The sequence below is a fragment of the Artemia franciscana genome, chromosome 13, assembly GCF_032884065.1.
Source record: "Artemia franciscana chromosome 13, ASM3288406v1, whole genome shotgun sequence".
In the NCBI taxonomy this organism is placed as follows: Eukaryota; Metazoa; Arthropoda; class Branchiopoda; order Anostraca; family Artemiidae; genus Artemia; species Artemia franciscana.
The window spans coordinates 37,636,902-37,664,754 of NC_088875.1; the positions used below are offsets into that span (position 1 = coordinate 37,636,902).

The 27,853-nt window shown below is 37.9% G+C and overlaps 1 protein-coding gene across 1 annotated transcript; it reads right to left on the minus strand.

The window, feature by feature from the left end:
* Positions 1 to 202: 202 nt before the first annotated feature.
* Positions 203 to 6,105, minus strand: LOC136034897 (uncharacterized). Its single transcript, XM_065716392.1, has 2 exons — positions 4,756 to 6,105; positions 203 to 3,651 (listed from the first exon to the last, which is right to left on the minus strand). Exons 1-2 carry the CDS (start codon positions 5,845 to 5,847, stop codon positions 343 to 345), a joined length of 4,401 nt encoding a protein of 1,466 aa, XP_065572464.1. The 5' UTR covers positions 5,848 to 6,105; the 3' UTR covers positions 203 to 342.
* Between the last annotated feature and the right edge of the window lie 21,748 nt (positions 6,106 to 27,853).

Here is a 27,853-nt window from a genome sequence, read left to right on the forward strand (position 1 = left end):
AACTGATGCCAGAAGTGACGAGTACAGTAGGGACCATCGCGAATGACCTTGAAACTTGCAATTTTAATTTTTTTCTATTCGCGCTGGAAAAGATTTCACGCCTAGATTCAGCTGGTAGCGGATAGTTTTATTATCTCAGACAGGAAGATTGCCACTATACTCAACAATGACCTTGATTACAACTCTCTTTCATTCCTAATCAGAATTATTAGTAAACTTGACAAGATTATTATTCAATAAGCTTGAATAAACAAAAAAAAGGTTACTATACTAACACCTGCTACGGATTTCGTGAACGGCACTTGTTACTACAAAAGTTAAAAAGTAGCTCAGCATATCAAATTATCCATCAAGCATATCAAACTCGTCCATAAAACACTTCCCACCACAGCCACAAAGTAAATCGCAAGGTCTATTTCCAGCACATGAACATTTTTTTGTACAGCGCTTGCACGAGCAGTACTGGGGGACCACACCTTCTGGAAATGTCTGAAGGGTAGACACAACTGGCCTAACCCCACAGTCTTGAAACATCCAGCTAAATTGCAGGGGATCCAGAAACTGTGGCTTTGCTCGATTTGCTTGCAAAAAAATGTCCAACTGCAGGTACACGCGCTTAGCATGACACTCAAAGGCAGCGTCAGATGGTGGCAAATACTTAAGCTCCCGCTTTCGAGGGTACAAATGCAATCTTAATTCATTAAGAGAGGTAAAGTGGTCTGGGTCTTTTCCGTATGAGGCAACAACGACCTTTTTGCAAATCACACTGAATTTTTCTAGAACCGCAGGGTCGAGCTTTGACTTCTGTATCTCTTGGACAAGCAAAGCAATCGGTTTCTCCAATCCCCATTTCTCGACAGCCTTGGCCACCACTCGTTTTCCTTTAGAAAACATGAAACCCACGGTATCACACCCTGAAAGCGTATGAAGAAGGCAGATGGAGTGAACAAAATCGTTCGGTAAATTGCTGCAAAGCCGATGTATAGGCACTAAATAGCTGTGGAACCTGACATAAACTTTCCGCTTTTCACAATTTGGATGGTTCCCAAGGAACAACTTGTAGTGATATAGCAAGACGACAACTATGTCTGTGTCATTCGCATCGACCAAAACGACATCGAAACCCCTCTCCAAACAGTCCAACATGTGTAACACAACTCTTGTATCGGCCTCTTCATGGGTACAGCTCAAACGCACTTCAAAGTTTGTATCAGCATTTCCACTTCTGTTGAGCATCACCACTCTCATCCGGTCTCGAAAGCCTCCTGAGAGGTACACAGTGAACCCTGCTTGCAGCAGGTGAACTGAGTTTTCAAACTCACCGAATAGAAGCTCAATCAGTCTTGCCTTTGTCTTGGAATTTGAGAGCAACGAGTTCCAGTCATCTAGGTTTGAGTGTCTACCTAGAGCTACCGGAGACCAGTTTGAACATCCTCGCTGCTCATGGCAACCACCGCAGTCCTTTAGGCAGATCACCTTGCCTTCTTCGTCGGAATATCCAAAAATCCCATCATATCTATCTGCAAGGACGTGCAGCTCCTTAACGTTGCTGTTGAAAGACACAAGCGTAGAAAATGTCCGTTTTCCATAGCTCTCAACGGTTTCCGATGGATTTGGTGGATGGCTTCTGAGGTAGGGCATCAAGTCTACCACCCTTGAGTGAGTCGACTCACTGCTAATCTCGAGGTTAACGGGCCACTCGCTCAAGCTGATTTTTGTTTTCAAATACTCCAGAGGAGCTGACTTTGTTCCTGTCCGAAGCACAACCATTCCAGATATGGCACTTCTCTGGAATATAGAAGGTGCATATGGAAGAAGCTCATAGGAAAGCAAATTCTTTAGATGGTGAAGTCCTCTTTCGCCTGTAAAGTCTACACTCACCAATACCCTTTTGACATTTTGAAGTTCAACATTGGTAAGGCTATTTACAGCACTAGAAGTATTGGTTGCTTTTTTCTGTTTCGCCTTCTCATTATTCATGACCTTTACTTTGCTAAAGGCACCTTTTTCACTGTCCAAGTAGCGATCAACCGCGCTGCTTCCAACAGATCGCACACTGAGGAGACTGTCAGCTATCTCACTATCAACTGTCTCAAGCGTATAAATATTCAGCATATCTTCATCAGTGGATCGAAAGGGATTGAGCCTGGCTTCCAGAACAGACTTCACTTTATCAACAGCCATGTGTTGACGCAGAACGAAGGAAGGGTGATCTTCGTGGTGAGAGGAGTCAAACTCAGTCTGGGGAACAATGCGTAGCATCTCAGTGAATGTAGACGAGACTGAGGCACAGAACGGAAGAGTTAAAGTCCACTTCACCAGTGCCAACTCATTCATGGTAATACCCGTCATTCCACCTTCCGTTTTTGAATCTAAATTAATGGTATATTCTACAGCATGGTCTGGGGATATGCAGTTGAATTTTGCATTCCTCCTCTTCACATTGAACAGTCCATTCTGGAATGCCTGATCTACTTCTTGAGGTAAGCCCTGCATCTCAGCCAGGTACTCAATCAAGCAAGTGCCATACTTATAGTGACCACATGCAACTAAATAAGGAAGCATTTTGCTAGCTCCTTCAAGATGGCCATCCCAGTCACCAGATCTTTCACTGTACAAAAACTGCCACAAAACCAGTACCATTTCTTTGTACTGCTTCCAGAACTTGTGGGTTTTTGAGCGTGCACGAGAAGTCTCGAACCTTTCTAACCACGGGGACAATGCGGCAAGTTTTTCCTTTAGACAGTTCAAGTTCTCATCACCCTCTCTTGAGATCTTCAAGTTTTGCAGTAAATCTCCCATTTCTTCAAAGATAGTGATGCACGATGAATCGTCTGATTCTGCGCGAAAATCTTCGAAAGCTTCCCAGTACAGAATGGATATTGCCTCGAGGACTAACGTATGAGCAGCGAGAGCTTTATAGTACGGTTTACCACTCATCACTTTCTTTGCGGTTCCTTCCAACAGAATTCCAGCCTCGTAAATCACCTCCTCTTGACCCGAGCACTTCGTTATATGACCGTTGGCACCCATAAAGTTCATTAAAATATGAAGACCGCCCATTCTGAGGACAACATCAGAATATGCTTCAGGATTTCTGACTCTCAGAGCATGAACGATTTCATATACGGCCTGGTCACATGTGACGACGGTGTAACTCAGTCCCAGTTCTCTGGCAGTTTTCTGGAAAGACTTAATGACTTCTTCCACGACTGCTGGGTTCGAGGGAGAGTGGGGAACCACTGGCAGGTATCCGATCCTGGTAACACGAATATCAGCCTTACAGCCATACACTGCTGAGAAACACTTGAAACCAAAATATGGTTGAAATTCTGCCGAGTCACTTGATACATTAATGAGCTGCGTCGGCAAAGCTCTACAAAGAAGCCAGATCGTGAAAAAGTCTGAAACGGGAACTTTCTGGTCACCTGACAAACCAATGAGATCGCTGCATTTATCGGTCGCCTCTATTTTTCTCTTGAGGTACATCTTCCCAAACTTTCCAGGCTGAATCAGATTTGAAGACGACAGGGAAGGGTTTCTGTTCCAACTTTTCTTCAAAGAACACGCTTTCTTTAGTGGGCCGTCCGTGTTTGGTTGCATAATGATGCTTGTCGTAATATGTGACGTCAAACCGTCAGACGTCTCTTCCTGAAATAAAACGACCCTTAAGCAAAATGTAACAAAAACCCTATTATTCCTTTCGAAAATTGCTCCAAGGACACCTGAAGAAGAAACAAAACTGGAAGATAGGATTCAGGTTGCTGTATATGCGAAGCGGCAACGGCGTTTTTTGTCGGCACATTTTTGAGTCCGTCGGCACAAACTGGACGTCCCCCCCCCCAAAAGCTAAACAGCTAGTGACGCCCCTGATGGTATCTGATACCACGGTCTAAAGTCGTTTTCGTAGTTACCGAAGTATCTGATACCACGGTCAAAAGGCGTTTTTGCAGTTACCGTGGTCTCTAGCCAGGTACTGTGGTAACTGATCGTGGTATCCGAAAATTTCATCAAACTTTCATCATCACTAACAGTCATAGTTTTTTGTCAAATTGGTGGGAAAGAAGTTATGTCACTCAGAATTTTATTTTTTTCATAATTTCTAAAAGTACAAATCGTTTGAAGGTACGTCAGCAACTTTCGGATTATTTTCTTGATGAATTCTAAAAGCACAAATCGTTTTTGAAGGTACGTCAGCAACTTTCGGATCTCAGGTCGCTTTTTGGATCCAAATTACAGTTCCCGGATACTCTACAGTCTCGTAACATAACAAAAACCTTAAAGATATGAGAATTCCTAAAAAGCGAGGGGTTGCCCACTCAGCATTTGGATGCAAAACAGGAGTGGGCAACCCCTCGCTAAAAAGGCATTATTTAATAACTGGAATGTGAAAAAAAACCAATAAGATAACAATAAGAAAACAATAAGTAAGACATAAACGTTGTTTAAAGCTACTGCTTTTGTCAACTCTAATCAAATCCCCAAAGATGTTAGGTCATTTTTATAATCTCTTCCAACCCAAGGCTGGTAAAAAAAAAGAAAAAAACAGAAAAAGGATTCAACCTCTGTCCATTTTTAGGGAGTGTCCGAGCATTCTATATCACGCTTTCACGATATACATAGGCTATTAAGTGGGCTCGAACCACTTCGCTCCTAAAAGTAGAATTTACCATCTCTTCATTAAGTATTATTCCTAACATGATCAGAAGCAACTTATAGAATGCAGGTAAGAACAGGGAGTTAGAAGAAATTTACCTGGAAATCAAGGTTGTCGAATGCAAAGTGTGCAAATTGATCTTTCTTGAATCCATCCAGAATGTAGACTCCAGTTTGGTTTATTGTCTCTTCAATGGAAGTGGCTTTGCTGGTAAGTAGCCTCTGCAGGGTTGTAAAGCTTACTCCGTAGCCCAGCCTGTTTAGTAGAAGAAGGAGAGATTTGCTTCTGGTTTTGTAGTGCAAATGGACAGACAGTGCAAGATGTTTGGGAGTTGCTATGCCCTGGGACTGAAACATGATGTCTTGAGCTAAATTTAAAACCTTCTCTCTCGTCTGTTCATCAAGACTGTATTTGGTATCACTGTCGACAGGGGGGTCTGATACGTCACCAATCAGAAATGCAATGATGTTATAGAGCAGTGGTGGAACTAGGCTGTCTGCTGCATCATAAGTCAAATCAATGCTGCTTTTGCTTTCTTTGAAATCCTTTGCACTGTCCACTAGTTGAGCCTTGGCTTTAGTCATCAGATAAAAGAAGTTTTTTCTTTCTTCCATTTTGTATTTATCACTAAGTCTACTAGGACCTGAATTTCCACTTTCTGATACCACTGAAGACCTCCTGGGTCGGGTTCCATTCTCACCTTCTCCATCATCATTCCCCACATCAATAAACGAACAATCACCAAGTTCTTCATCACTCGATGTCACAGATTTCGATGTTGCAGCTACGTCAGAATCTATCACAGTCGAATCTGAGCTGTCACTACCAGCATCATCTGAGTCCATTAGAACAGCCCTGTATTCAAATTCTTCAATCATCGCCTTAACTTGTGCTGCCATATCGCCAGCCAAAACTGTTCCTTTCAGATGGTAAAACGTCCCTTTTCTAGGATCCACAAACTTGATTAGCTGGCTCCCGAAATGTCTGTCCAAACTTCTTTTAAGCCAAAGCAGTCTATGCTTCTGCCAAACAAGTCCATTGTCAATCAAAACTTTTCTTAGCTTTTCTTTGAAATCAGAAATGTGGTAAATCCTTCCTTCTTTAAGCCTAGACTCAACCCCTTCTAAGAACAGGGCAAATATTGTTTTGTTCACATCATGCACAACATCACATTTTGGCTTTGTAGCCATAAATTTGTCAATGCACTTTTTGTGGTACTTTGCCTCAGCTGCTATAAGGTCAGTCCCACTAACTCTGCTAAATACCACTGGCAGTGTGAGCCAGAGAAGATTAGCTTTCAGGACAATAGCTTCACTGCAAGAAAAAGTTTCAACATTGGATAACTTTAGAGAGTTTTTTTTTACTGCTTCCTGTTTTGGAGCAAAACAAACAACAAGTTTTGTATGAGAAGGAAACGGCTGCAGGTTCTGAACGCGTTTTTTTTCTGGTAGTGCTTACATTTTCAGTGCTGGAACACCCCTCTGGAGCAGAAGTTCCTTTCCTGATGGTGTACATAAGCTGGCGGTGACAGCTGGAATGCCATTTTCGACTTTTAAACAAAAAACTGTCTTTTGATGCCTCAGTCAGCAATCTTCTGAACTTGGGATCAGCAGATGTTTCCAATGTCTCAAGTAGCTTCTTAGAGCTTTTGATGATTGACAGGTTTTCTTTCTTTTCATCTTGGCAAACAAAGCATAAAGAAAAATCAGTCTTTCTTATTTTTTTGGGGCTCTCAAGAAATCCAACCGTTTTCTGTAGTTTTTCCATCTGAAATAATAAATTAGTGAGGAAATTGTATACCTGGAAAAGTTCATGTTAAAATATAGCTAACAATACTGGGAAAATAACATTTGTTTATGGCTTAACAGTCTGTGATATTTCTCTAGATTCAAACCTAGTTTTGCATTTGTTGTACAACTTGTATTATAGGAGTAAATTAATGTAGCGTTTACACTGGCAAGAATTCCTGTCAAGTAGAACAGAATTTGGTCTACTTGAAAGGATTCTGACAGTGAGTAGAGAGTAGAATACAAGTAAGCAACAAAATCACTTTGGCTACTACTATTAACTCAGTAAAAAGGACTGACAGCAAGAATAGTGTTGGGCGATATTTGGATTTTTTGATATATTGATATTTTCACTTTCAATATTCGATAATCAATATATCAATATTTCGGTACCATGTTTTGCTATAGTATTGGTCTCGTTTTGCCAAAATTTAAGAACAAAAATTGTCGTCAGAAAGCACTTTGCATGAAATCAAACTTCGAATAAATAGAAACCGAATTACAAAGAACATATTGCTCCAGTTTTGGATATATAAGTGTAACTTATGTTGGATAATTTACAATAATTAGAACTGAATAAATATCGTTTTCAATATCGATATTTACGTTTTGCTATTCAATATCAATATTTGGTCTGATATATTGATATATCATTATCAATATCGAATATTGCCCAACACTAAGCAAGAAGCAAAGTAGAACATTAGCCTGTGAATTAAGTGTGATGCTGGGATTATTTGCTAAAAGAAAAAACAGACTATCCCTAGATATCACTTAACTGGATTAGTATTTTCTTTTAACTCAATGATATTAGTCATTTAAGAACCAGAAAAGAGAGACTGTTCACACAAGAGATCAACACTCACCGGTAGTTGAGAACCCAAAAGAGTAGGCTAGAGAACTGTCAAAATAGCAATAAGGCGGAGACTTGTCTCCAGCAGCCAATCACAGACCTCCTTGGACTTCGTTAAACTAGTCGACGAACCGGGATCCTGTCCCCAGTCTGGAACCCGGATCCTGGCTTAGTCATTTAAGAACCAGAAAAGAGAGACCGTTTACACAAGTCAAGTCTCAAGAGGTCAACACTCACTGGTATTTGAGAACCCAAAAGAGTAGGCTAGAGAACTGTCAAAACAGCAATAAAATGTAAATAACTGTAGCTGCAATTTATTCTATGGCTGCTTAAGTAGAGAATTCTTCAATGAACAATGTTTAATGAAAAACAGTTTCCACTAGCCTATGCTATTCAACTTATTTATTAGTTATTACATGGTCATGTGCCTGGCTTCTGCCTGACCTGGGCATTCAGAGCAGGACATATCAACAACCTTTGTACTGTAAATATGTTTCACAAGTAAAACCTACCTTCAGTGTCTACACCTCTTGCATCAAGCTCCACTCAAGTGCAAATCAAGTTTAAGGTCCTCCATAATTTTGTGTTTAGACTCCTTTGCTTGACTTTTTCTATTCAGCTTATCTTGGAAAATCTATCTGGCCGGGTGAACCCTGACGCATTCACACTGGATAGATGCCGCTGCTTATCCGAGCTAAATATTGGGTCAATCCGCTTTTCTGTCAATAGTTCAAAAACGAGAAGAGTTAGAGAATTTCTGGATCAGTCATTTTGTAGGACAATAAATTTCCTATAGAAGCCATTAAAAAAAAATACACCTCAGTCAGGCAAATTTTCAAGATGGATCAAGATTAATCCAAAAGAGAGATAAATTGTGTTAACTTTTTCGTTGAAATTTTGTGATTACAACTGAACGGCAAAAGATAAAAATGTTTTGAAAAGAGAATATGATTCTTTATTTAATTACCTTCGATCTGAGGTATAGCTGAACAATTTTGGAGTAACCTGTAATTTTTTATCGATTTTAATATAATTTTTGCCAGTTAAGATGGATTTTTAGGGAATTTGAAGAAATGTGGATGTTGCACCCATTTGTCGACTATATAACGCCGATTTTCGTTTTCAGCATGGTCGATTGCATTGGATTGCACACTCAAACCTTCTGCTGCTTGCTGATCACCTCAATCCTTAAATATCAACATTTCTCTCGTGTGGCTCCCTGACTATATTATGGTTTTCGACTATGTGGAACAAAATGGCTATCTCAAAAATTTGGTCCGTTGACTTTGGGAAAAAATGAGCGTGGGAGGGGGCCTAGGTGCCCTCCAATATTTTGGCCACTTAAGAAGGGCACTAGAAATTTTCATTTCCGTTAGAATGAGCCCTTTTGCAACATTCTAGGACCACTTAGTCGCTACGATCCCTGGAAAAAAAAACAAAAAACAAAATAAAAACAAATAAACACGCACCCTTGATCTGTCTTCTGGCAAAAAATACGAAATTCCACATTTTGTAGATAGGAGCTTTAAATTTTGTGAGTTTTAAGGGGTATTTTCCCCTATTTTCCAAAATAAGGCAAATTTTCTCAGGCTCGTAACTTTTGATGACAAAGACTAAATTTAATGAAACTTACATATTTAAAATCAGCATGAAAATTTTATTCTTTTGATGTATCTTTTAGCATCAAAATTCCGTTTTTTAGAGTTTCGTCTACTATTGAGCCGAGTCGCTCCTTACTACAGTTCGTTACCACGAACTGTTTGAAAACTGTTTCTTTAATTATCAATTTTAAAAGGAATAAATGAGCGAACTGTGGAGGCTAGTCGTAGATCAGGCGGTAATTGGACAATCTAATAAGATCGAAGTTCCTCATGCTCCGTAATTTCTCAATCTCTGTATTTACTAAAACGGAGTTACTTCTGCTTCATGTAACTAAAAGAGATTTTACTAAAGCTATTTATTTTTTTGCATATAAAGCACCGTATAAAAAGATGCATATAAATAGACGATCTGGGTGTAACACAAAACATATAAAGAACATAAATATTCACGATTAATGAGTTTCACAATTAATCAGCAGGGTAGCTTGCAATTGTTTCATTTGCATTAATAGTAGAACTTGTAGTTTTTATTGAAAAATGTTTTCTAAATGGCGTGTTTATGTTCACCCTATTTTACTATTCGACATTTATTAAACTCTGGACTCGCATAACTGAATGTAAAACATTAATTTTTTACCTAATGAAACCGATCCCAGTGGTCGTCAAATTAGTATACAGTTATGTTGAGATTTTTTTGTGTGGACTTTCTGTAACTTGTTCTATTGTTGTTTGGTTTTACAGGTTTTTTCTATTTTATTTATTTTTGTTCTCCATTTTTTTGGTGGAGATTCTCAAACAAGCACAGCTGATCATTTCACGCTCTTAATTAACTGAAAGTAAGGAGCGACATTAAAACTTAAAACGAACATAAATTATTCCGTATATGAAAGGAGTTGTCCCCTCATCAACGCCGCGTTCTTTACGCTAAAGTTTGACTCTTTGTCACAACTCTAATTTTTAAACAATAAACAAAACTTTAGCGTAAAGAGCGAGGCGTTGTGAAGGGAACAAACCCTTTCATATACGGAATAATTTCTGTTTGTTTTCAGTTCTAATGTCGCTCCTTAATTGCAGTTAAAAAACTATTTTTTTTAATTTAATTTCTGAAGGTTTTTTAATTAATGCACGTTTTGATTTTGGATCACGTCACATGAATGATTAAAATGAAATATGCCTATTAATTTTTTTTTACTAAATGGCTTTCTCATAGTTTCAATCGGATGATTTTGATAAAAAATGTGTGGGGGAGGAGACCTAGCTGCACTCCTATTTTTGGTAAATTAAAAAAGCAACTAGAACTTTTGTTTATGAAAGTTTTATTAGTAATAAATATATATAACTTACGAATTAACTTACGTAACGAAATTCTACATTTGTATATTTTTATTACATATATGAGGGGGTCTCCCCCTCGTCAATACCTCGCTCTTTACACTAAAGCTTCAATTTGGTCCCAATTCTTTAAGAATGACCCCTGAATCACAAAGGCCGTAGAGTAAATAGTTGAAATTAATAATAAATACTTTAGCGTAAAGGGTGAGGTATTGTGGAGTAGACAAAGCCCCTTATATACGTAGAAACTTCTGTTCGTTTTAGGTTCTAATGCTGCTCCTTACTTCCACCTGAAAATAATGTTAGAAAATCCTGCGGCTCCTTCATGGAAATTTTCTTCCCTCATGATAAATTCCTCCTTGGAAAGATCCTCCCACGTAACCTCCTCCCCCTTTAACGTGAAAAAGCCCCCCTGAAAACGTCTGTACACGTCCCGATAACCATTACTATATGTAAACAGTGGTCAAAGTTTATAACTTGCAGCCCCTCCCCCGGGGACTGTGGGGTCGTCCCTAAAGAAATAATTATTAGGTTTTTTGACAATGCTGAACAAAATGGCTATCTCAAAATTTTGATCCAGTGACTTTGAGAAAAACTGAGCGCGGGAGGGGGCCTAGGTGCCCTCCAATTTTTTGGTCACTTAAAAAGGGCATTAGAACTTTTAGTTTTCGCTAGAATGAGTCCTCTCGCAAAATGCTAGGGCCATTGGTTTCGATACGATCACCTCTGGGGGAAAAAGAAAAACAAAAAAAAAGAAATAAAAACAAATAAACACGCATCCGTGATTTGACTTCTGGAAAAATAAATACAAAATTCCACGTTTTTGTAGATAGGAGCTTGAAACTTCTACAGTCGGGATCTCTGATACGCTGAATCTGATGGTGTGATTCTCGTTAAGATACTTTGACTTTTGGGGTGTGTTTCTCCCTATTTTCTAAAATAAGGCAAATTTTCTCAGGCTCGTTACTTTTGATGGGTAAAACTAAACTTGATGAAACCTATATATTTAGAATAAGCGTAAAAATAAGATTCTTTTGATGTAACTATCGGTATCAAAATTCCATTTTTTAGTTTTTCGGTTACTATTAAGCCGGGTCGCTCCTTACTACAGTTTGTTGCCACGAACTGTTTGACAATGTCAGCTAATTCAGCATTCAATGTTCTAATTCTACCTCACAGACTTATCTTAGTATTTTTCAAAACTTATTTTTAACTATGAAAAAACACCTTCTTGTCCAAAAACAAGAAAATCTATCAGGATAGTAGCTTCACAATCCTGGGTAGTATTGTTAGTAAGATGTAGAAGTGGATGTAGAAGTGAAGTGCGTATGAAGTATGTTTTTTTTTGTAGTTGAAAAGAGTTCAGGGGAACAAAATGATAATTCATGTAGCTCAAACTCAAATTTGAAAATTCAAAGCACATGGAACTAATCTACTGAATATTTATTATTCAATTTGTTTTCGCTTGTCTTTGGTTTAACGTAGCTCGTCAATTTTCTTCGGAAAACTTATTTTGTTGAGAATATTTTTTAAAATTGCCTTCTGCTCGTTTTAATTTGGCGTAATTTTTTATTGGTTAACGAAAAGAATATTTGTGAATTTTTTTTTGTGTGTGTTTTTCTCATTAAACATCAAGATTTTGGCTTTATATTTTTATATTATACAAAATTTTGCAATAAATTTGACATGAGCTTTGAGTGATGGGTACTTAGCATATTATTCAAACAAATAGATTGAAAATTTGCATAATCTTTTAGATTCTATAGGGTTGAAGCAACTCATAGCACTATCATATCCCCTTCAACATACCTCTAATGTTTCAGCCTTATTCGCTAAGGCGTTTCTAAGATATCTCAGACAACCGCTTTTGACATCCTTGAATGCACGTCGTACCTTTTTTATTTTGATTTAATTCATCATCTCCCTCAATAGGCCATGGAAGTCTTAGCTTAATACCCTTAGCCATTCCTGAAATATTACAGATACGTCATTTTGACCATACAGTTTTTTTTAAATCAATTCAACATCTCTCTAAGTGTACCCTGACAGTTCCAACTTGATATCCTTGCATATTCCTAGGATATTGCAGATCAACCCTTTTTACAACCTGAATAAACGTAGTTCCATTTTATTTAGTTCATAATCGCCTTCATATGCCTTGGAAGTTTCAACTTAATAGACTTAGCCGTTCCTTAGATATCGCAGGTATACCCTTTGAAGTAATTGGATGCGCACGTTGTCTTAAGATTAAGCTTAACATCCCTAATAACATGCCTTGAGAGCTCCAAAGTATTACCATCAGCTGTTCCTGGGATATTTTACTTTTCCCGATCTGGATAAACATAGCATTTTACTATTAGTTTTCATCTCCTTCAACTTTCCCTAAAAGTGTAAACTTAATATCCTATTATTTTACTGAGATATTGCATCTGTTTGTCATTTTGACCATCTGAATGCATTTGAACTCTTTTGATTTAGTTTAAGAGCTGTATTAGCAGTTAAAGTGGTAAAACTACCAGTAGCTATAGGAGTACAAGTAGCAATGGCAGTTGTATTCATAGTTGTATTTGTAGTAGTAGTAGTAGTAGTACTCGCAATTGTGTGTAGTTACAACTGTAACTAGGCATGGTTGCAAGTGGTTATAGTTGAAATCTCAAATATGTGGTCACAAATATTCGTATTCACAAGTGATCACAGCATTAAGTAATTACCGTCACTAATTCTTGCTCTCGCAACTTTATGTAGTTGGAGTTGCAAGCAATCGCAGTTGTACTTGCGATTAGATCCAGTTACAAGTGATCGCCATTCTAATTAGTTGCAATCAAAATCCCAAGTAGTCATAGTAAAAGTCACAAGCAGTCGTAGTCACACTCGCAAATAATTGCAGTCACAAGTAGTCGTAGTCGCAAGAAGTTGCAGTCGCATTCAAAAGTAGTCGAAATCACAACTAGTTGCAGTCGAACGTAGTCACAGTCGCCAATGGTCACAGTCACAGTCACAAGCTGTTATAGTCAAAAGTAGTCGCATTCCAAGTAGTTGCAATCGCAAGCAGTCGCCAGTAGTCAAAGTCACACGTAAATACAGTCAAAGCAAGTAGAAGCAGTTGTAAGAAGTGTCTGTGGTTAGTAGTCACAGAAGCAAGTAGTCAGTGCTGTAAGTAGTGGCTCTGTTAAGTAGTCAGAGAAGCAAGTAGTCAAAATTTTAATCTTTAGTAGACAGAATTGGAGTCGAAGGCAATCGCAAAATAATCACAGTCGCAAGCTGCTACCGTTGTAAGCATTCACAGTTGCAATCACAAGCAGTAACAACCAGAGTCAAAAGTATTTACAGTCCTAAATAGCCGCAGTCTCAATTAGCTACCCTGACAAAGATAGGGTAGCTATAAATAGTTGTGGGTGTTCCGGTGTTGATAGATAGCTTAGGATTTCTATTCCGTCATTAGCTCCTTCATGTGTCCCTATTCTCTAAGAGGAAGTCCTGCTTGTGTGACATCCGGATGGACTTTTCTCGAGTTTTTCTAACCAGAACAATGAATGCAAACAGCTCGGGAGGGTGGTCCTGAGAATTGGCCCCCCTCATGCAAATTGTAGCCTAGTAAACGACCCAACGTTTACACTGGATTTTGATTGAAAGATATTTTTTCTGGATCTTGTTTGTTTCGGTGTTTTTGTTAGGCCGGAAAACTTCTTCCTATCTAAGCTATCTACTGTGGGATGCCTACCCATAAAATGTTAAAAGGGATGAATATATAATGAATCAGTTATAACTAGCTTGAGATTGCTTGTCAACTCTTGTTGATAGAAGAGCATCTACACATGTGGTAAAATATGTTTCAGAATTTCACAAAGCGTCAATTCGTGCTGGAGGTCCCACAGACATCTTGCCTAGTTCCCTAATTAGGCACTTGTACAGGACATATTTGATGAGAGATCATATGAAAACAAAAGAAATGGAAAGAATATAGAGAAAGCAGTAAAATATACATTAAGGAGGTGTGAAGTGGAGACCTTGGAAATATTGCTGAAGGTCTAGAAGATGCAACCAGACGGCATAATAGTAAAGTATGTTACTGGATCACGGATGCGCGTTTATTTGTTTGTGTTTTTTCCCAGGAGTGACCATATCAAACCTGTGATCCTAGAAGATCAGGAGAGGGAAAGTCGTTGTTAACTTATCCCAGTTAAAGATAAACAGTGGAAACAGCCAATATCATGGAAAAGAATGAAAAAGTTTGGGACACCTTTCAAGGGATGAGAGATGTATTGTGCGAGGAAGAATTTAAAAAAGTACTAAAAGGATTAGAATAATATGCTGGCTGTGAAGTTAGAGATAACCTAAGGAAGATTTTGAACATGATTTTTGAAAAAGGAGAAGTACCAACTGATCTTAGGAAAGCTTCAATTTGATTCCACAATATGGTAATTTTAGGGGCTCTAGCTTGGTTTCTGTAGAAAGATAACTAGTTAGCATGGTGATGATTTTCAGACTTTGACTCCAAAAAAGGAGGGGGGTTTACAAGAGGTTTCCTAAAAGTTGTGTACGGATTGTTTTGGGTACCCGTCTGACTCATATTTCAAAAAGTATGCGAAATGTAATATGTGGTTCCATCCCGCCTTCTAGGGCTCTAATGAAATAAAGTTTGAGGTGGCTAGAACACGTTCTGCAAATAAAGTATGACCGATTGCCTAATATCGAAAAGCAAACTGTTCCCAAACTGGGTGGAAGGAAATAGTGAGGAAGGGTATAAGGGAAATTAGAACTTTCTGGGAGGGTATGAAGAGGGAGGCATAACGTCTCTGGCAGTAAATCCAAACTTGAATTTACATTCTCCAAAATTTAAGAATCAATGGACCAGGATCTAGTAAACTCATGTGATGAATCATACAGAATCGCAATACAGAGCTAAGTTATTTTCTTTTGCAATATTTTCTAGTATTATTTATAAAAAAAACAATAAGAAAATAAAAAAGAAGCTCTTATAACTACGTATATTACGTATATAAGGGGGTTCATCTCCTGCTTAATACCTCGCTCTTTACGCTAAAGTGTTTTTAGTAATTTTAACTATTTATTCTATGATCTTTGTGATTCAGGGTTTATTTTTAAGGAATTGGGACAAAATTCTTCATGTTTAGTCTGCAAAAATTGAAACCTGCATTAATTCAAAAACTAAATAAAAAAAGTATTTTTTTTAACTGCAAGTAAGGAGCGACATTAAAACTTAAAACGAACAGAAATTATTCCGTATAGGAAAGGTGTTGTCCCCTTCTCAATACCTCACTCTTTAAGCTGAAGTTTTTATTGTTTTAAATAATAGAGTTGTGAAAAAGAGTCAAACTTTAGCGTAAAGAGCGAGTTGTTGAGGAGGGAACATTCTCTTTCATATACGGAATAATTTCTTTTCATTTTAAGTTTTAGTATCCCTCCTTACTTGCAATTAAAATTTGAAAAAAAACTGGTTTTTTTATATTTAATTTCTGTTTATCTTAAAGAGAATTTAGGTTGAAATCTACACTTACACTGTAAGTAAATCAAAGCATTAAAGGAAAAGCGACATTTATATGATAGTATAGAGGCCATGGGCCCCGACAGGAGGCTCTGATAGGATCGAGAAGAGCGTGTGAAGCTCTGTTCACCTGAGGTGGGTCGGTGATGAAGGAAGTTGTTAGTAGTAGTAGTAGTAGTAGTAGTAGTAGTAGTAGTAGTAGGAGAAGTAGCCATAGTGGCAGAGGAAGTAAGAGTAGTAGTAGTAGCAGTATTAGTGGTAGTAGTAGTAGTAGTAGTAGTAGTGACAGTAGTTTCAGTGGTAATAGTAGTAGTTGTAGTAGTATGTAGGCTACAGTGTCTTTTGGTTAGTTCAACATCCCCTCTCATCATACCCTGAGAGTCTCAGCTCAGTATCCTAAGCCGTTTCTGATACCTTGCTGATATACGCGTTTAATTACTTGCATGCATATAGTGTGTTCTGATTAGGTCAACACCCTCTTAACGTTCCCTGAAAGATTCACTCTTACCACCCTAGCCTTGTTAGTAGTAATAGTAGCAGTAGGGCTATATGTAGCTGTAGTATGTAGTAGTAGTAATAGTCGTAGCAGTAGTAGCAGTAGTAGCAATAGTAGAAGTAGTGGCAGTAGTAGTAGTACTAGTAGCAGCAGTAGTAGCTCTAGTTGTAGTTATAGTAGTAGTAGTAGTAGTAATATACACTTAGTCCCTTCTGTTAAGTTCAAGACCCCCCTCAACATGCCCTGAACATTAAGCCATTCCTGTGGTTTTGCTTATGTGCTCTTTGCACATACTGCGTACATAGGGCGGATAACCTGCATGCACAGAGTGTATTTTGATTCAGTTTAATGCTACCGTATTCCTGAGGGTTTCACCTTATAATACTTAGTCTTCAAAGTAGCAGTATTAGTAGTAGTAGTAGCAGCATAGGTAATTGTAGTAGTAGTTAAAGTAGTATATACATAGCGCCTTTTGGTTAGTTCAACATCCCCTGCAACATGCACTGAAATTTCATTTTAATACCCTAAGATGTTTTTGAGAAACTGCTGATACGCTTTTAGGACAACCTGTATGCACATAGAGGGTATGATTTAGTTCAATATCCCCCTCCACAATCCTTGAAAGTTTCACTCTTGCAAACTTAATTTTACCTTATTCAAAAAGCGTTAAGCAGAAAAACTAAACACACAACAATAAACAAACAACAAACAAAGAAAAACTAAACTACAAAAACAAAAAAACACATTTTTTTTATCTACTCAGTAAGATTTCTTGAAGTTTTTTTCTTCGGAACGACCTTAGCGAAATTGATTCTTTTCTGTACTTAGGCGATGTATTCCACACTACAACTAGTCCAGGACTTTTAGCTAAAAAAAGGGTCGAACCCGGGCAAAATTGCAATATAAACGAAAATGGTACCAAAATGATCAGAAAAAAATTCTGTACAACATACTAAAAGTCCCCATAAATCCGAGTGGGGCGAGTACCCGAAAAACAGGGGAAAAGGGGGAAATGCGGGGGAAAATGGAAGAAATGCCGAACATGCCCAGAAAATAGTTTAAAGTGAGTTTTCTGGGGTTTTCACATACGCTGATTACGAAATTGACATCTAAAATTCAGTATAGAAAAAGAGTACTACGGAAAACGGGGGAACAGGGGAAAGAGGGGAGAAAAGAGAAGAATACAGGGTATGGGTAGAAAGCGGTTTGGAAGATATTTTCTGGGGTATTCCTATCTGGTGATTATGAAATTGAGATAGAAAATGATATACAAAAATCGATTAACATAAAACGGGGAAATGGGGGGGGAGGGGAAAAAGGAAAATATACAGGGTAGGGGTAGAAAGCATGTGGAAATGTGTTTTCTAGGGTTTTTCTATCTGCTGATTATGAAATTGACATCTAAAACAAAGTTCGAGAACAAATACAGGAGATCTATAGAGGATCGGCTACCCCATAGGTTCGGAAAAGGCAAAAAAAAATTCGAGAAAGAAATACGGAAAAATACTGAAATTACATTATTTCGTATTCCTCGCCGTTATCGACAAGCGCGTGGGTTCGTCAACATAATCCTGTTCTAATTCGACATCCAGTAAGAGAAGCAAGGTAGACTAGTCACCGCGGAGTTCCAGTGCCGACGACAAAACGTCAATGCAGTCAATGCAGAGGATGCTAAAGCTGTAGGTGAGCTGATCCTCCAGCGCATGGATGGCCAATCCGTCGAAAGTTTTTCATTCAGGAAGAAAGACAAAGTCGTTACACTGGCATTCGATGGGAACATTAGATAGATGGCGAGATTTTGCATATCGATCCTGCACTGCTTTTCAACGTCTTTCGACTGCTGCCCATACATCTAAAAATGACATGGCAGAAACTCTACGTTACGAACTGTGCAGTTATCCGCCCGCTTTGTTTGAGAATCCTGGCATAATGCGTCAGCCAGACAAACCTGCACTAGCGAAATCAATATGGAAAGAAGCGAACACGGACTCGATTCACCACCTGCCAGTGTCAGATCGTGTCACTGTAGTTGACGGAGGTTGGCTGCTTCAGCAAGCACCTTGGAAGATTGGTGATACTTATGATTCAATCTGTGACAGCTATGTTAGTTTCGTTACTCGACGCTGTACCTCCCCTACTGTTGTCTTCGATGGATACAGCGCTGGTCCAACCACGAAAGATGCTACGCACAACCGACGGTGTAAAGGAACCCAGCATCAAGTGATCGATTTCAGTTTAGGGATGAAGCTCCAGAAAAAGAAGGAAGAGTTTTTGAGCAACTCTCAGAACAAACAGCGAATTATAAGCTACATCGGGGAAAAACTCAGAGCCAAAGGATTTGAAGTCGTCCATGCGAAGGACGATGCTGACTATCTAATCGTGAAGACTGCCGTAACGAAAGCAGAAAACTCTGAAACAATAGTTCTTGGCAACGACACTGACCTTCTGATTCTACTCTTGTATCACCTCCCGCCTAATGCAAAAACACTTTACTTCGAATCGTTAACGAACGCAAAAGAAGCGATAACACGGTTCTGGTGCCTCAACGAAGTGCAAAAAAAAATGGGAGAAGTATCCAGGCTGCTTCTGGTAGGGCAAGCACTCTTGGGATGTGACACGACCTCACGAGTTTTCGGACTTGGAAAGCAAGCTGTGCTACCTCTTTTGAAGAAGAGCGAAGTGTTCAGAAAAAAATGCAAAGTGTTTCTGGATGAATCATCGTCCAAAGATGAAATTGTGAAAGCGGGTGAATATCTTCTCCTCAGCTTGTATAAAGCACGACCAAACGAAGATCTCACTAAGCTGCGACATCGAATTTTCTTGGAAAAAGTTTCTTCGTCTAATACTACGGCGTTTGTTAAGCCTGAAAGGCTTCCGCCAACCGAAGCTGCAGCTTCATTCCACTCCCAGCGAGTGCGCCTCCAGGTATCCCGTTGGAAAGGGGAACCAGCTGACCTCGACCCGGCTGACTGGGGTTGGGTCCTCAGAGACCATAAATACTCACCTGTGATGACCCATTTGTTGCCCGCACCTCAGACTCTTTTGAGTGTCGTGAGATACAACTGTAAGACAGGCTGCGAGAACTCGCGATGCAGCTGCAAGAAAAATGGATTAGCGTGTACGTTCGCGTGCGGAGAATGTCAGGGTATCAACTGTTTGAACAGGGAAGACGAGATTGTCGAAGACGAGGAGCTCGACTAGTGATATCAATGCTGTGTTTTTCAAGTCAACTATACTGCCTTCGAAAGTGCAAATTTTACATATAATAGCCATTTTATATATAACTGCCAAGCGGTTGTTTTCTTTATGTTTAGTAATTCAAATGGTTGTAAGGAATATCTGTGATTCAAGAAAGTACAAGTTTGATGCTTAAGCGAGTTATTTTGTCCATAGGCCTACTTATTAGCCATTAGCAGCTGGCTCAGGAGTCAGGCCTCCCTTCCCCTTTTCCGTTGTTTCCTCCAGTTTTGTTCGGTTTTCATGGTTCTCGTTTTCTTTCCTTCATTTTAGGGGTCAGTTTCGTGATCAGCAGATAGAAAAACCCCAGAAAACACATTTCCACATGCTTTCTACCCCTACCCTGTATATTTCCCTTCCCCCCCCCCATTTTCCCGTTTTATGTTAATCGATTTTTTTATATCATTTTATTTCTCAATTTGTTAATCACCAGATAGGAATACCCCAGAAAATATCTTTCAAACCGCTTTCTACCCCTACCCTGTATTCTTCTCTTTTCTCCCCTCTTTCCCCTGTTCCCCCGTTTTCCGTAGTACTCTTTTTCTATACTGAATTTTAGATGTCAATTTCGTAATCAGCGTATGTGAAAACCCCAGAAAACTCACTTTAAACTATTTTCTGGGCATGTTCGGCATTTTTCCCATTTTCCCCCGCATTTCCCCCTTTTCCCCTGTTTTTCGGGTACTCGCCCCACTCGGATTTATGGGGACTTTTAGTATGTTGTACAGAATTTTTTTCTGATCATTTTGGTACCATTGTCGTTTATATTGCAATTTTGTCCGGGTCAAACCCTAAAAGTCCTGGACTATACACTAACATGTCATAATATCTTAGAAACATTCGAAACATTTGCCAGAGGAAATGAATGACTTGAAGAATATTTATATGAAAATAATGCTTCTACTGCCCGACGTGGTATTACTTCGATTTTATGTGAGTTACAATTGAACAAATTCGACCAAAGAACCTGTCAATATTCTAAATTTGAGGAATCGTTAGTAAAATATAAAGTTTCGAGTATTTACAAGGAATAACATGCTTTAATCTATTTAGAATACTCGTCCCTCGGGAAATTTTAATGGGAAGTACCGTCACATGATCTTTCCACGTAATCATTTCGTCAACAATGATTCCCGAGAATGATTGAGTTGTTTCAAGATGTTGGATTTTTAAAATAAATATATATTTTTCGGATATTTTACTTTAGATGATAGATGATTCGGTTGCAAAAAACCTGACAATTGAGCTAGAGTGATTTCATAGCAAACAAACCATCTATCGTATTTGACTCTATCAACATAACTGTGTATTTGGCATAAGTTGTTAGACTGTAATTAGATACAAAGTATTTTATTTCAGAAACATATATCAAGATAAGTAGCAGCCCTAGGATTTATCCTTGAGCTTTAATCCTACCCACTCCAATTATGCACTCCCAGCCTATACACTCCAAAACTAACACTAAAAATCTTGCTTTTGATATTTCAGTCTCCTGTTAGCGCCATTGATAAAAAAAGAAGACTTACAGCCGTTTCAAGTTTTTTCGAAATCCCATAGATCTTTTTCGCAATTACATAAAAAAAACTAGTTTTTCTAACTGAAAGTAAGGAGCGACATTAAAACTTAAAACGAACAGAAATTACTCCGTATATGAAATGGGTTGTCCCCTAGCAAATCCCTCACTCTTTATGCTAAAGCTTTTAATTGTCTTAAAAAGCAGAATTGTGGTAAAGAGTCCAATTTTAGCGTAAAGAGCGAAGGACTGCGGTGGGAACAACCCATTTCATATACGGAGTAATTTCTGTTCGTTTTAAGTTTTAATGACTAGTTTTTTTATGTAATTTCTGAACGTTTTTGAATTAATACATGTTTGATTTTGGCTCTCCACAAATAAATTATTAAAATGAAATTTACATTTTAATTCCTTTTTTGGCTAAATGGCTTTCTCTTAGTTCTGATTAGACGATTTTGAGAAATATGGGATGGGGAAGGAGGCCTAGTTGCCATGCAATTTTTCGGTTACACAAAAAGGCAACTATAAGTTTCAATTTTTAACGAATTTTTTTATTAGTAAAAAATATACGTAACTTAAGAATTAACTTACGTAACAAACTTTTATATTCTTAAATTTTTATTATGTATATGAGGGGGTTTGTGCCCTCGTTAATACCTCGCTCTTTACACTAAATCGTAAGTTTTGTGCCGATTCTTTAAGAATAACCCTTGAATCAGAAAGTGCGTAGAATAAAAAGTTGAAATTACTAAAAATACTTTAGCATAAAGAGCGAGGTATTTATCTCCTCCTAAATACCTCGCTCTTTATGCTAAAGTATTTTTAGAACCCCTCATATGCGTAATAATCTCTGTTCGTTTTAAGTTTCAACGGTACTCCTTACTTTCAATTGAAATAATTTTTCCATGTTTATTTTTTATTTTTTTTATAGTAATTTTAGAAAATCCTGCCCCCTTTTCATTGAATTTCTGTTCCCCCATGACATATTTCTCCAAGGAAAGATCCTCCCACATAGCCCCCTCCCCTCTACCCCACCCCATTAACCAAAAAAAAATCCCCTGAAAACGACTGTACATTTCCCAATAACCATTATTATATGTAAACACTGGTCGAAGTTTGTAACTTGCAGCCCCTCCCCCAGGGACTGTGGGGGAGTAAGTCATTCCCAAAGACATAGTTATTATGATTTTAGACTATGCGGAACAAAATGGCTATCTCAAAATTTTGATCTGTTGACTTTGGAGAAAAAAAGAGCGTGGGAGGGGGCCTAGGTGCCCTCCAATTTTTTTGGTCACTTAAAAAGGTCACTAGAACTTTTCATTTCCGTTACAATGAGCCCTCTTGCAACATTCTAGGACCACTTGGTCGATACGATGACCCCTGGGAAAAAAAAAAAACAAAACAAATAAACACGCACCCGTGATTTGTCTTCTGGCAAAAAATACGAAATTCCACATATTTGTAGATAGGAGTTTGAAAATTTCGCTATAGGGCTCTCTGATACGCTGAATGCGACGGTGTGATTTTCGTTAAGATTCTGTGACTTTTAGGGGGTGTTTTCCCCTATTTTCTAAAATAAGACAAATTTTCTCAGGCTCGTAACTTTTGATGACAAAGACCAAATTTGATGAAACTTATATATTTAAAATCGGCATGAAAATCTGATTCTTTTGATGTATATTTTAGCATCAAAATTCCGTTATTTAGAGTTTCGTTTACTATTGAGCCGGGTCGCTCCTTACTACAGTTCGTTACCACGAACTGTTTGATTAACATTTACTGTTATGATGAGCAAAAATAATACTTATAATTCCTGAATCAGCAAGAATAGAAATTTTTTCTTCCTAGACTGTTTAAAAAATATGTTTTTAAGCTGACGAATGTCCGGACGAGGATAGGCTGGGTATAAAAGGTTGGAGCGGTCCTGGTGGTGTGAGATGGGTTTGGTTCTCCTCTCCCTCATAAATTTCTTTCCCTGTCCCTATCACTGACAGAGAAGTCCTTCTTCTGTTGCCTCATAGTTACATCAGGGTGGATATCTCATCGGTTTTCTTAACCCAAATCGTGACTGGCAACAGCGCTGCAAGGTGACTTTAAGGAGTGGCACGAAACAGCATTTGCATTGGATTCTGAGTAACTGGTAGAAATAGGGCGTATGGCATCCTAGCCTAGGCAATTCTGGCTTAGGAAAGAAAAACAGTGATGGTTAAAGACAGCTGCATTTTTGTAGGTTAAAGAATGTATTCATAACCAGTACAGTCTTTTGTCGCTATCCTTTTTTATTATGTCACTGCAAACCAAACACTGGCAAAATTGCCAAACGATACTAAGGTCCGGTAAATAAGAGCTTGAGAGCTACGTTCTAGGAATGGTGGGACATTAAACTGGAGAATCTGGAACTTTACAATATAGATGGATGGTATAATTTTAGCAAAATAGTTTGTGAAGACGCTGATGGTTACTTAAGGAAGAAAGATAAAAATACAGCTAGTAATATTAGTGAAACTACTATGTTTAATAAAGATGAGGAGGAGCTTATACAAGGATTATTTTAGTGATAGACCATGTGAAAATAAAAGGAATATAAAAAAGTGGAGGATGTTTTAAAATGTGAAATAAGGAATTATTGATAAAGTTACTGAAGGTCTGAAAAATGCATCCAGACGGTATAATAGTAAAATATTGAACTGATATGTTAATAAATTGTGAGGAAATAGTCAATCTTGACTTGCGCAAGTTAGAGAGAAGGGCCACAATTAGTGATAACGTAAGAATTAAATTAAAATGGGCTGATTACATTGAGAATGAGTTTGGTTTCTGTAGGAAGTAAATTACTCAGTTAGATGAAATTTTTAAACTTATAAATACTGTAGAGGAGGTTTTAAGAGAAGAGCAGTGTGGTATAGGAAAAGAGGGGAGGATATATCGACCAGATTTGCACGCTTAGATTAATAATTGGGAAGTTCTCGAGTCATTAAACCCCTTTACTTTTCAGTTTTATAGATTAGATAAAGCATTTAAATCAGGTGGTAGAAGAGCTTTACCGAAGATGCTATCCTTGTATGGTACACCAGATAAATATATTAGAAGTGGTTTGTGCTGTGCACGAGAACAACATTACTGTGGTTCCTGTTGAAAATAAGGTTATTAGCTGGTTTCATATCAAATCAGGAGTTATGAAGGGTTGTTTTCAATCCCAATTTATTTGTATGATTTTGAAAAAAAAACACTTCTTTGTCTATTTCCCGCTGAAAATAAACCTTAGTTCTAAAGTTAACAGCAAAAGCATTGGAAGAACATGGAATCGACCCGGGAAGTAGCTCTATTAGACTTAGATTATACTGATGACCTAAGCATCTTAGACGATAATGTTAGCAACATGAATGAATTTTCGGAGGTTTTGATAGTTCATGGTGCAAGAATGGATTTGAAAAGTAATGTTAAGAAGACTAAGTTGCTGAAATTAGGAATACGTGAGGTGGAAGGGGTGAAGCTGGGTAGCAAGAAGATCTATCAAGTGGTTGGCTTCGCTTACTTAGATAGTAGTATTATAAGCAAAGACGGTAGTTGCAGTGAAGAATTCAAGCGGAGATTAGCCAAGGTTCAGGGTTTATTTTCACAGTTAAAAAAGTTTGGAAGAACAGGAAAATAAGTCGGCGAACCAAGGTTGGAATATTAGAAGTTACAGCAGTGACAGGGATCAAGTATGGTTCTGAAGCATTGGTGCCTTGAAAAACGGATGAGGAGTTCCTGGATGATTTCCATAGAAATTGTTGACGGATTATTTTTGGTGCCCATCTGACTAACCATATATATAACAGTAGGCAATACATAAAAGCGGTTTAATCTGGTTTTCTAGGAGTATAATGAGAAAAGGTTAATATGGCAAGGACACGTTCTGTGGATAAATGATGAAAGATTGCCAAAGATGTCCCCTGTCGGCCAATCATTTAGGGCCGAACGATAAAATGGTTGTCCCTTAATGGGGATGGGGACTTCATCAGAAGAAATTTGAGAGGAATGAGAATTTCTAGATAGATTGGCTTATAGATTGGAATGGAAAAAAAGTGTGTGTAGCTGTGTTGGCTTCAGGTGGTCTCTTGCCATAGTGAGTTGTTAGTAGTAGTAGTATTCTTTAAGCTTTTGGTTACTACATGCCATGGTTCGCTGTTTACCAGGTTGCAGCTACTGCTGCAACCATAAAATCCAAGTGTGTTCAGGCTGATAGCACGGAAACGTTTTTTCTAATTTTAAATAAACAAGATAGTATGATAAACTGTTGGTTTTTAGAAAGGCGGGGGGGGGGGCTTATTAGTTCTGCATACAAGCAGAATTAAGTGAATACTTCCATAAATTTTATCCAATGAATAAAGATAATTCCTTTATATTGTTGCATGCTTCATATTTTCTCGTCATATTGCTGGATTAAGGAGGGTTGAACTGACTAGGGCTTATTTGAGTTAGATTAAATGAAGTTGGGGCCGGTGTATGGGGTCTAACTAATAAAGGTTGATTTAAATGGGATTGAACTGAATGAAGCTGACTTGCATTAGGTTGAATTTGACTGAATTGAGTGAAAATATGGTTTAGTCAAACGGAAGTTGGATTACATGTGGTCGAAGGGATGCACGAGGGTTGAGTTGAATCGGGATGAGGTGCAAGGGAACCGTTGACGTCTGCAAAGATAAGCAAATTATTTTTTCCAATGAAATTTATAAGATTACAATTTAACACATGAGAGCTGAGGAGCAGTCATTTTCAATGTTTCGTGTCATTTGCTTGACAGTGACAAAATAGAAATATAAATAGGCCTGTAAGAAGGATTTTTTTTCAGGAGTGGGGAGGGTAAACAAGAAATGTGAAATTGAACAGAGAATGTAAGAAATTATATAGTTGTTCATAGGGGTCTGAAGACATCTCGTCAGTGATACGGGTGTGATGACATTACTCTAGAGTCTAGGTACCAAAAATCCAAAGATTGTTTGCTAAAACAATATTTTGCAAACCACATTGCTAATAGAAAAAGATTGTTTAAAATTTCAAATCAAAATATTTTTACTTGGGTTTGAAGTCGATATCTAGGAATACATGTATATAAAGGAGTCTGTGGGTGACAGAGGAATTGGGCTTAGGATATATGCTTTTGCAGGCCCCATGGTCCTGATTTTTTTCTGGACCATATGGCCTACAATAGGCTCCGTATTGTACCATATTCAAGTGTTATTGTTTTTCATATTATAATTCACTTTAACACATCATAATCTTCTCTCTTTGATTTATCCATTCAAATTGTCAGCTCATTTTCCCTCACAGCGCACTTTTAAGTTTTCCTCCCTTTCCATATCTTTTGTTCCTTGAACCAGCTTAGCAACATTTCCCGTCTTCCCCAAACAGTTCCTGAGGATAGAAATGCATGTTTATGATACTTAATGCTTAGGAAGGGTTAAGTCACCTAAAGAATCACTAGATCACTAATTTATATCCAATTCTAGGTAATAGTGCCAAAGTTACTGACGTGAATAACATACAATTTTTTTGTTTTTTGGTGCTGGCATCTTACATATTTAAGCAAGCTCATGTCAAAATATCTAAACCTGCATTATTAATAAGGATAGACTACTAAAGAAGATACGAAAAATAGTGTATTTCACTCATGTTTTAATTTCCAGCTTTAAGTCATTTAATGTCTTTGAAAACTTGATCCTCTTAATTTCTTAATTAGCAAGACTTGCGCACTACCCTGTTTTTGTATATATGTACTCCATTTATGGATAGGAAACACTTCCATAGTTATTGATTAAGATAGCTTGAGATGATAGTGCTATGGAGTAAATAAATCTCTTTATAATTAATCATTATCCATAAATGATCCCTCCAAGAGAGTGAAGCTGTAACGATCGCTTATGGTTATTACTTAAGGTCTTTCAAATAAGTCTTGATTTTATGGTCAGGGCCCTTTTTTGTCTTATTCATTATAAGTATATGGAGCTGTGAAAGATATTGTTGATGTTCTACTCACTCACCAATTTAGCTTATGGATGAGAGAAAGTAATTATTTCACTCCTTAATTTGCGGTTATTTTTGTATTCTTTACCACTGACACCATGGTAAGGACTATGTTTGAAAGGTAGGTGGAGATACCTGTGTTATCATTTGGTACAAAATTTGGTAGTCTCCCATGAAGAGTTAGGGATGAAATTCTAAACTCTGGCATTTAAATCCCCCCAAATAAAGGCTGTCAATTCTTTGTTATGTATACTGAATGCAAGAGGCTAGGCGCTGAATCCTAAACCATAATAAAAAAATCCTAAAGCGGGGCTATATCTCCTTGTCGCGCAATCTAAATGCAAAAAAGAGGGCTGCTGAATACCCAAACCACGAGGCAAAAACACCCAAAAAAACTGTCAATTCTTTGTTATGTATACTGAATGCAAGAGGTTAGGCGTTGAATCCTAAACCATACTACAAAAAATTATAAATCGGGACTATATCTCCTTGTTACGTAAAATGAATGCAAAAAAGAGGGCTGTTGAATCCCTAAGCCACTAGCACAAAGACACAAAAAGGCTGTCAATTCCTTGTTATGCATACTGAATATAAGAGGCTAGGCGCTGAATCCCAAACCATAATACAAAAAAGTCGAAAATCTTATAACCGAGAGATATCATTCTAAAACGTTTATTACAAAAATTATTTTAGATCACTTCAAAGCTCTAGAAACACACCTCTCTACATATGTTATTTTAAATACTGATTTCAAAAAGGTAGATTGGATTAAAAAATTGTTTTGGATTGGCTTAAGTGAGATTGATCCTCTGTCACTTAAAGCTCAAGAGTGTGACTTAAAGAATCTGCTGAGCTTTCGAGTCAC

Coding starts and splice junctions, on each gene's coding strand:
- LOC136034897 (XM_065716392.1), bottom strand. CDS start 5,847: ATGGCTACAAAGCCAAAATGTGATGTTGTGCATGATGTGAACAAAACA. Junction 3,652..4,755: donor TCGACAACCTTGATTTCCAG/GTAAATTTCTTC, acceptor GTTTTATTTCAG/GAAGAGACGTCTGACGGTTT.